The 9,898-nt window shown below is 44.6% G+C and overlaps 1 protein-coding gene across 1 annotated transcript; it reads left to right on the top strand.

Moving 5' to 3' along the window:
* The first annotated feature begins 6,390 nt into the window (after positions 1–6,390).
* Positions 6,391–9,141, top strand: LOC140721905 (uncharacterized). Its single transcript, XM_073036730.1, has one exon. The coding sequence runs from the start codon at positions 6,502–6,504 to the stop codon at positions 8,527–8,529; it is 2,028 nt and encodes a 675-aa protein (XP_072892831.1). The 5' UTR covers positions 6,391–6,501; the 3' UTR covers positions 8,530–9,141.
* Positions 9,142–9,898: the final 757 nt, after the last annotated feature.

Genomic DNA, 9,898 nt, shown 5'->3' with positions numbered 1-9,898 from the left:
TGTTAGTGTTATTGGCCTGTAGCTAGTGGGTTTTGACGGATCCTTGCCAGGTTTCCTTATTGGAATTACTACTGCTTCTTTCCATGCACTTGGCAATCTTCCCTCCTCCCACACTGTTGTAAAAATGCAGTAACTTCAAGAGCGCTCCTTCTAGATTTTTTAGCATAAAGTAGCATATTAGATCTTTCCCTGGTCTCGATCTCTTTATTGCTCTCACCATTTCTGCCAAAGTAAATGGATCATCAATTATATCATATGTTTCTTCCCTCCTGTTTAACACACCTGGGTATTGACTCATTGTTCTTTCCCTTCTCCTTCTCCCTTCTTCAGACAAATTTTCTGAACTATATTGCTTTACAAATGACTTGGCCATGATCTCAGCCTTTTCCCTGCTGGAAACTGCTGTTTCCTCCTCAGACAGCATTACTGGATATTCCCAATCCTTTCTATCTCCCTGCATCCTCTTAATCATTCCCCATACGTCTCCCACAGGCGTTGTTCTTCCTATTTTGTTGCAAAAACTCCTCCAACTTGCCCTTTTAACTTGACGTATAGTTCTTCTCACTACTGCCTGTGCCTTCTTATATTGAATCAAATGCTGCATATTATGGGTTCTTTTAACTAGTCTGAGTGCTCTGTTTCTGGTTTTTACAGCCTGACAACATTCCTCTGACCACCATGGCACTATTTTTCTATTCATCCTATTTTTACTCCTGGGTATAGATCCTTCTGCTGCCATAATAATTGCTGAAGTCACCTGACTGTTTAATTCATCTGTATCTCCAGAAATGTCAATCTTTGTCAATGCTTCTTCACTTAACTTCTGGAATTTACCTCAATCTGCTTTTCCAAACACCCACTTTGGGACTCCCCCACCTGGTCTTATTTCAACTCTTTCACCCACTGAACATAAAACTGGGTAGTGATCACTGCCTACTGTTGAAGCAGTCCAAACTCCCCAGTTACTGATGCCAGCCAAGACATTAGACACTAACGTAATATCTAATACCGACTCAGTTCCTGTTGTTATGTTTATTCTTGTTCCTCTACCATCACTCATACATACCAAATCCCTTTCTTCCATCAAATCTTCAATTACCGTTCCATTTGAATCTGTAATTGGATCCCCCCATATTGTGCTGTGAGCTTAGAAATCTGAACACCACACTACTTTGTGTCTATTTTGTCCTTGTATCCTTAGTAGGCTGTCCAAATCCAACCTTTTACATGGATTGTAGTAGTTAATTATAACCACTCCCTCCCCTCTCTCCCATATTTCCACCACTATGTATTCCTGATCGACTCCTTTTTCCAGTACTCTATACGGTGTACTTTGCTTGATTAACATAGCACAACCTCCTCCTCCCCCTAGATTTCTATCTTTCCTTATCATTGTATACCCATGTACCACAAAGTCTAAAACTGGTTTCAACCAAGTTTCCTGAATACACACTACATCCGGTTTTACAACCATTTCCTTAATAAATTCCTTCAATTCCTGGCCATTGGCCAGTAAACTCCTTGCATTCCATTGCAAAAGAATCACCATAATGAGTACTAACCAACCTATGACACTTCCTGGCTTGACTGATTAGTGAGGTTCTCCCTCACGTCTTCCCATGTCAGTCCTACTAACCCTAAATGGTTTACTGCTGCTTTGACCACCAGCTGAATTTTGTCACTTTTTGACTTTACCTCTGCCGTACTAATAATGACTCCTACAATGAATGTTACTACAGCTTTATTTTCCACATAAATCCTGTCATTTACTCTTTGCTGCATCTCTTACATCCCTATTGTTCTCTGGTCATTAGGAGCATTATTCTGTTCTCTTGACATTCTTACAGCTTCTGCATGTGATCTTTCTTTTCACTCTTATTTCTTGAATTTTATTCTCCCGTCTCATAACCTCACACCCACTATACGCCACATTATGAGCTCCTCCACAATTACAGCATTTTGGTTGCGCTCCTGTTCCACACTTTCCATATTCATGATCATCCCCACATCTAGCACATCTCCTCTGCCTTTTACAGTTTTTAGCTATGTGTCCAAACCTTTGGCAATTATAGCACCTCAATGGCTTTGGCACATACACCCTTACTGGGTAACTCATGAAACCCAGGAAAACTTTCCTTGGCACTCTTTCTTCTTCAAATTCAATCAATACCGTTTCACTTTCCTTTTTCATTCCCTCTTTTGTTGTTTTCAGTCTTAGAACATTAATTACTTTCCCCCCTTTGATATTCCTCTTCAACTCCTCCATGTTTATACTCATTGGTACACCCGTGATCACTCTTTTACAACCACCATTTTGTGCTCCCACCCTCCCTGTATATTCCACCTTGCATTTTCCTATCTCTTTTAGCTTGAGTGCTTTCTCAAGTTGTTCCTCATTCGCACATCTTACCAATAGATTGCCATCATTAAGGACTTTTGCAAATACTATTTCCCGTATCTTATTTGCCAGAGTTGTTGTTAGCACAAACGGGTTAATTTTCTTCATGTGTCCTTGCGCCTTCTCATTAAACCTAATTATGACAACACCTCCTCTCTGAACTTGTTCATCTTCCTCACTTTCAGAACTCTCTCCACTGTCATTTCTTATTCTTTTATTCCCTTTGTCTCGGTTTTCATTCATCCATCCCCTCACTATCTCCTTATTCCCTTTATTTCTCCCTTCACAATAATCCAATTGCTGCCTACCTCTGATCCCAAATCCCTATCCCGTTCCTTCTCCACTCTCTTTCCCTCAGCCCCTCCTCTCACCTTGTTTGCCATTACCGGACCCAGGCAATCCCCTCCCAGCAATTCCCGCTCCTTCCCCACTCTCTTTCCCTCAACAAGTTCCAAACCACATTCACACATGCACCACCACCTTCCAAACTCTCAGCCCAGCCCACAACCAACTCAACAACACCGGGAGGTTTCACTTCGTAAGGGTTTCTAGGTAAAGAGGCAGCCATGGGCTGTATTGCCGGTGTTGTTCCGTACAGTCGAAGGAAGTGCGAGCGGATGTATGTCCGAAACATTGCCGAGCTCCACTATGTAAATCCGAGGATTATGAATCCGAACAAAAATATAATTCCCAGTTAAGCTCGGTTGAAGAGTTTACCTTCCAGTCAGTGAAAATGTCAATTAGTGCTGTATGGAAATAAAACCTTCCATCAGATTTAGTTCTCTCCGGGTTAATAACGATATGAAACACCTTTCCCTCGATGACAAGTGACTTCTGGCTTTCAGATCACAAAGGTACCGCACTCCAATGAGAATAACCACTGCCCTCCACTATATATTCATTGGAATTGCCATCCATGGGTTCATCACTGTCAATCAGCAGATGGGGGGCGATCCAAGTAATTAGTAAATCTCCAGGATCGTACATGCAGTAACAAGTGATCTTTGTAGTATTGTGGAACATGACCAGAACTTGAAATAATACCAAAGGACAGAGACAGATTGAGCCAAGTCACAGGTTGATTGAAGTCAGAAACAGCCCATTCTCATAAAGACAGGAATATTGTCAGATAATTTGATGGTCAGTCAGAATGTCTGATCCGTGCCTTGTTAGAAGATGAGTGCATATGGAAACATAGAAATCTACAATATAATACAGGCCCTTCGGCCCACAGTGTTGTGCCGTCCATGTAATCTATTCTAGAAACTGCCTCGTATTTCCCAACTGCATTGCACTCTGTGTATTCTAAGCTCCATGAAATTATTTGAGTCTCTCAAAAGACTGTATGGTATCTGCCTGTACTGTCATCGCTGGCTGTGTATTCCATACACCTGCTACTCTCTGTGTGAGAAACCAACCTCTGACATCCGCATCGACCCTACTTCCAAGAACCTTAAAACAATGCCCCTTGTGTTTGCCAATTCAACCCCAGGGAAAAGCCTCTGGCTGTCCACACGGTCAATGCATCTCATCATCTTATACACATCTATCAGGTCACCTCTCATCCTCCGTCACTCTAAAGTTCACTCAACCTATTCTCATACGGCATGTTCTCCAATCCATGCAACATCCTTGTGAATCTCCTCTGCACTCTTTCTATAGTATCCACATCCTTCCTGTAATGAGGTAATAGAATACTCTAAGTGGGGTAAAAATCAGGTCATATAGCTGCAACATTACCTCACCACTCTTGAACTCAGTTCCATGGTTGATGAAGGCCTTCTTAACAACAATGTCAATCAGTGCTGCAGCTTTAAGTGTAAAATTGACATGGACCCCAAGATCTAGCTGATCCTCCACACTGCCAATATTACATTCTGTCTTCAAATCTGATGTACTGAAATAAACCACAGCACACTTATCTGGGTTGATTTCCATCTGCCAATTCTGCATCCTATCGATGTCCTGCTGTAACCTCTGGAGAACTGTCCAGACTATTCACAACACGCTCAGCTTTTGTGTCATCAGCAAACTTACTGACCCACCCTTCTACTTCCTCATCAAGATCATTTATAAAGATCACAAAGAGAAGGAGTCTCAGAACACATCCCTGCGGAACACCACTGGTCACCATCCTCCATGCAGAATACGAAACATCTACAGTCACCTTTTGGCTTCTGTGGGCAAGCCAATTCTGGATCCACAAAGCAAGGTCTACTTGGATCCTTGCGTCATTACTTTCTGAATGAGCCTTGCATGAGGAATCTTATCAAAAGTCGCACTGAAAGCCATGCACACTACATCCAATGCTCTACCTTCATCAGTGTGTTTTGTTACATCCTCAAAGAAATCAATCGGGTTCGTAAGGCATGATCTGCCCTAGACAGAGCCACGCTGACTATCCCACATCAGATGATGCTTCTCCAAATGCTCAGAAATGCTGCCTCTCAGGAGCTTCTCCAACAGCATGCCCTCCTCTGAGGTAAGAACCACTGGTCTGTAATTTCCTGGCTTATCCAGCTTACCTGAAATGGGAACAATGTCTCCTCATCCTCTGGTACTTTTCCCCTCCCTACTGATGGTGCAAAGATCATCACCAGACATCCAGCATTTTCCTCCCTCACTTCCCACGGTAGCCTGGGGTATATCTCAAGATGAGTACCCCCAAATTGAGTTAAAATTGTGATGCCAGAGCTCTCATTCAGAGGAGAACATATCGAAGTGTGTAAAATTATGAAAGGAGTAGATAAGATAGAGGTAGGAAAGTTGTTTCCACTGGTAGATGAGGCTAGAACTAGAGGACGTCACCTCAAGATTTGGGGGAAATTGGGATGGAAATGAGGAGGAACTGTTTTTCCCAGAGGGTGGTGAACCTGTGGATTTCTCTGCTCAATGAAGGAGTGGAGACTACCTCAGTGAATATATTTCAGACAAAGTTGGATAGATTTTGGCATAGTAGGGGAATTAAGGGTTATGGGGAAAAGGCAGGTAGGTGGAGATGTCCATCGCCAGATCAGCCATGTTCTTATTAAATGGCGGAGCAGGCTCGACGAGCCAAATGGCCGACTCCTGCTCCTATTTCTTATGTTCTTATGTTCTCACCACAGACTATAATCTCTCCTGAAATACTGTCCTTCACCCATTGATGTATTTTGCAAATATTTTTACAGGTTTGAAATGACAGAACACTTGTGTACGGGAATCACAAACACAACAACACATCAGTTTTGCTGACTCTGGATATTTAAGGAGTGACCAAATATTTTCTTTGCATCACCAACACATCTATTGTCAATCCATGGAGATGAAGCATTATCTCATACCATCTGGTAATGTGTTCTGTCTCTGAAATCAAATTTTCTGTTGTAACTCAGTGAAATCCACTGGAACCGGGGTGCTGTGAACACACCAGCATTTGTTCACTGGAGATCAGTTCTTCAACTGCATTCAAAACTTCAAAACTACAAGGGATTCAAAACTGCTGACTTTCTGAATTGCCAGAGAATTGATCGTAGTCAGGTATCATTCTCCTTCTCTCAGTGTGGTAAGGGATTCACTCACAGCCTCCCCGCAAACGCGCTAGTGAGTTCACCGTGGGGAGAGGCCATTCACCTGCTCTGTGTGAGGGAGGGGAACTACTCAGTCATCCAGCCTGAAGATACATCAGTAAGTTCACACCAGAGTGAGATGCTCCACCTATTCTGCAAGTGGGAAGCAATTCGTTCCATTGTCGATGCTGAAGATATATCCTAAAGTTCACCAGTGAGAGGACATTGACCTGCTTGGATGGTGGGAAGACATTCACACGCTCTGCCAGACCACAGTGACACCAATGAGTTCACACCGAGGAGAAGCCATTCCACTGCTCTGAATAGGGGAACGGGTTCACTCAATCATCTCAACTGGATGAACAGCAGCAAGTTCACATTGAGAAGAGGCCGTTCACCTGCTCAGACTGTGGGAAGAGATTCACTCACTCGTCCACACTACATAGACACCAGCGAGTTCACACTGGGGAGAGGCCATTCACCTGCTCAGACTGTGGGAAGGCATTCACTCAGTCAAATCACCTGCTGCAACATAAGTTAGTTCACACTAGGGAGATGCCATTCACAAGCTCAGACTGTGAGAAGGGATTCACTCAGTCATCTCAACTGAAGTCACATCAGCGAGTCCACACTGGGGAGAAGCCGTTCACTTGCTCTGAATGTGGGAAAGGATTCGCTCGGTCATCTGTACTGAAGGTACATCAGCGAGTTCACACTGGGGGGAGGCCGTTCACCTGCTCAGACTGTGGGAAGGGATTCGCTCACTCGTCCAGCCTGCACAAACACCAGCGAATTCACACTGGGGAGAAGCCGTTCACTTGCTCTGAATGTGGGAAGGTATTCACTCAGTCATCTGGACTGAAGTCCCATCAACGAGTTCATACTGGGGAGAAGCCGTTCACCTGCTCTGAATGTGGGAAAGGATTTGTTCGGTCATTTGAACTGAAGTTACATCAGCGAGTTCACACTAGTGAGAGGCCGTACACCTGCTCTGAGTGTGGGAAGGGATTCACTCACTTGTCCAACCTACACAGACACCAGCGAGTCCACACTGGGGAGAAGCCGTTCACCTGCTCTGAATGTGGGAAAGGATTTGCTCGGTCATCTCAACTGAAGTCACATCAGCGAGTTCATACTGGGGAGAAGCCATTCACCTGCTCTGAATGTGGGAAAGGATTTTTTCGGTCATCTGAACTGAAGGTACATCAGCGAGTTCACACTGGGGAGAGGCCGTTCACCTGCTCTGAGTGTGGGAAGGGATTTGTTCGGTCATCTGAACTGAAGTCCCATCAGCGAGTTCATACTGGGGAGAAGACGTTCACCTGCTCTGAATGTGGGAAAGGATTTGTTCGGTCATCTGAACTGAAGGTACATCAGCGAGTTCACACTGGGGAGAGGCCGTTCACCTGCTCTGACTGTGGGAAGGGATTCACTCACTGGTCCAGCCTACACAGACACCAGCGAGTTCACACTGGGGAGAAGCCGTTCACATGCTCTGAATGTGGGAAACGATTCGCCCAGTCAGCTCAACTGAAGGATCATCAGCGAATCCACACTGGAGAGAAGCCGTTCACATGCTCTGAATGTGGGAAAGGATTCACCCAGTCAGCTCAACTGAAGTTACATCAGAGAGTCCACACCGTGGAGAAGCCGTTCACTTGCTCAGAATGTGGGAAAGGATTCATTCGTTCATCTCAACTCCTGAGACACCAGCAAATTCACACTGGGGAGAAACCATTCACTTGCTCAGAATGTGGGAAAGGATTCATTCGTTCATCTCAACTCCTGAGACACCAGCAAATTCACACTGGGGAGAAACCATTCATCTGCTCAGAATGTGGGAAGGGATTCACTCACTGGTACAGCCTACACAGACACCAGCGAGTTCACACTGGGGAGAAGCCGTTCACATGCTCTGAATGTGGGAAACGATTCGCCCAGTCAGCTCAACTGAAGGTACATCAGCGAATCCACACTGGAGAGATGCCGTTCACATGCTCTGAATGTGGGAAGGGATTTGCTCAGTCAGCTCCACTGAAGTTACATCAGAGAGTCCACACCGGGGAGAAGCCGTTCACATGCTCTGAATGTGGGAAGGGATTTGCTCAGTCAGCTCAACTGAAGTTACATCAGAGAGTCCACACCGGGGAGAAGCCGTTCACTTGCTCAGAATGTGGGAAAGGATTCATTCGTTCATCGCAACTCCTGAGACACCAGCAAATTCACACTGGGGAGAAACCATTCATCTGCTCAGAATGTGGGAAGGGATTCACTGATTCAGTTCATCTGAAAGAACATCAGTTTGTTCACACTGTGGAGAGGCCGTTCACCTGCTCAGACTGTGGGAAAGGATTCACTCGGCGTTTTAGTCTATTAACGCACCTGTTAGATCACAGTGAGGAGAAACCATTCACATGCTCTGAATGTGGGAAAGGATTCACCCAGTCATCTCAACTGAAGTTACATCAACGAATCCACACTGAGGAGAAGCCGTTCGTCTGCTCTGAATGTGGGAAAGGATTCAGTCGTTCATCTCAGCTCTTGAGACATCAGCAAACTCACACTGGGGAGAAACCATTCTGAGGAAATGCGGATATATAAAAAATCATTTTGAACCCAAGTAACCTCCAGCTAAAAGAATAAGTGGGACTGAATAGGAATTTTTGAACAAAAGTAAACTCTGTCTTCAGCAGTTAAGAAAGTAAACGGCTTATACTGGTTTCCTATTAATTGTCAGAGGGACATTGAGAATTTGATAATGTATATTGTACCCGTTTTTGAGTAAGCACTCATTGATAAGGACAGCAATGAACATCTGTCTGGAATGAAGTCAGGACCTTGCAAAGGGAATAGCTGATAAGGACTGGACTGTATATCCATCTATATTCAAGCCTTGAGTTAGTGCACTCTGTTATCTAAGACCTTAAATTTTGCACTAACAGACTTGGTGGGCGTACCAGTTCTAATAGCAGCTTGCAACAGTGACGTATGGGACTTACTATGTATAAATATACTGCTGTAACCTGACTGAGAGAGTCCACTTGTCAGATGGTTGGCAGCAATGACATGCCTTCCCTTTGATAACTGGGTCTCAAACTCTTGCAAGAGAATCCAATAAACTGTTGTGCCTAGAGGAAACTGGTCTCCCGAGTTTTATTCAGATTCGACTTTAACATTGGGCGTCACGAACAGGATCCCAATACAGAGAGTGCGAAGCAGACAGACTGAGTAAGCGGCCGGACCACTCCAGGGACTGCGGAGACCGACCGGGCGCCCAACGGGTATTTCACCTTTTGTCGCTCTCCGTCAGTTCCTTTGGAGGCACGGTTCCTCGCCGAGGGCTGCTTGCATACCTTGACAGGATCGGGAAAGTATCTGTCGGAAGACTTGTAGAAGCTAGGCAAATTTTATTAATTGAGTAGGAGTCGGATCCTGGTAAATATATTAATTGAGCAGAAGAAGGTACCAGGTAAATTTTACTAACTGGGCAGGAGACAGACGGGCTGGGTAAATTTATCAATTGAGCACGTGGTGCCCGCTGGGTGAATTTATCTGATTATTAATTGAGCAGGAGGCTTCGTGCCGGGTAAATTACTTAGAGAGCATGGAGTCGAGTGATACGAGTGGGCCGAGAGCAGCCCTACACAATGTGTGTGAGAGTTTTCCAGACAAGGAAAAAGATTTGTGAATGTTGACCGCAGCGCTGAATAAAAAGATTGGGGGGAAATGTGGTCACTGAGCGGGAGCCTGCGATATCACCTCTTGAGAACAAGCAGTAAATTTGATATGGAAGATGAACTGTGGGAAGAAGTGGAAATTGTTGAAAAGGCAATGGAAGGATAAGGCAGATGCAAAGTGGAACAGTACATGATTAGCAAGTTGGAGGGATAATGTGTGTGACAAAGGGAGAGTGGTACGAACTGCAGAAGACGCTAAAGGCGGAGTGTGAATG

The sequence above is a fragment of the Hemitrygon akajei genome, unplaced genomic scaffold, assembly GCF_048418815.1.
Source record: "Hemitrygon akajei unplaced genomic scaffold, sHemAka1.3 Scf000064, whole genome shotgun sequence".
NCBI classification, from domain to species: domain Eukaryota; kingdom Metazoa; phylum Chordata; class Chondrichthyes; order Myliobatiformes; family Dasyatidae; genus Hemitrygon; species Hemitrygon akajei.
Note: the sequence above shows the minus strand (reverse complement) of the source record. Positions and strands in the feature narration are given on the sequence as shown.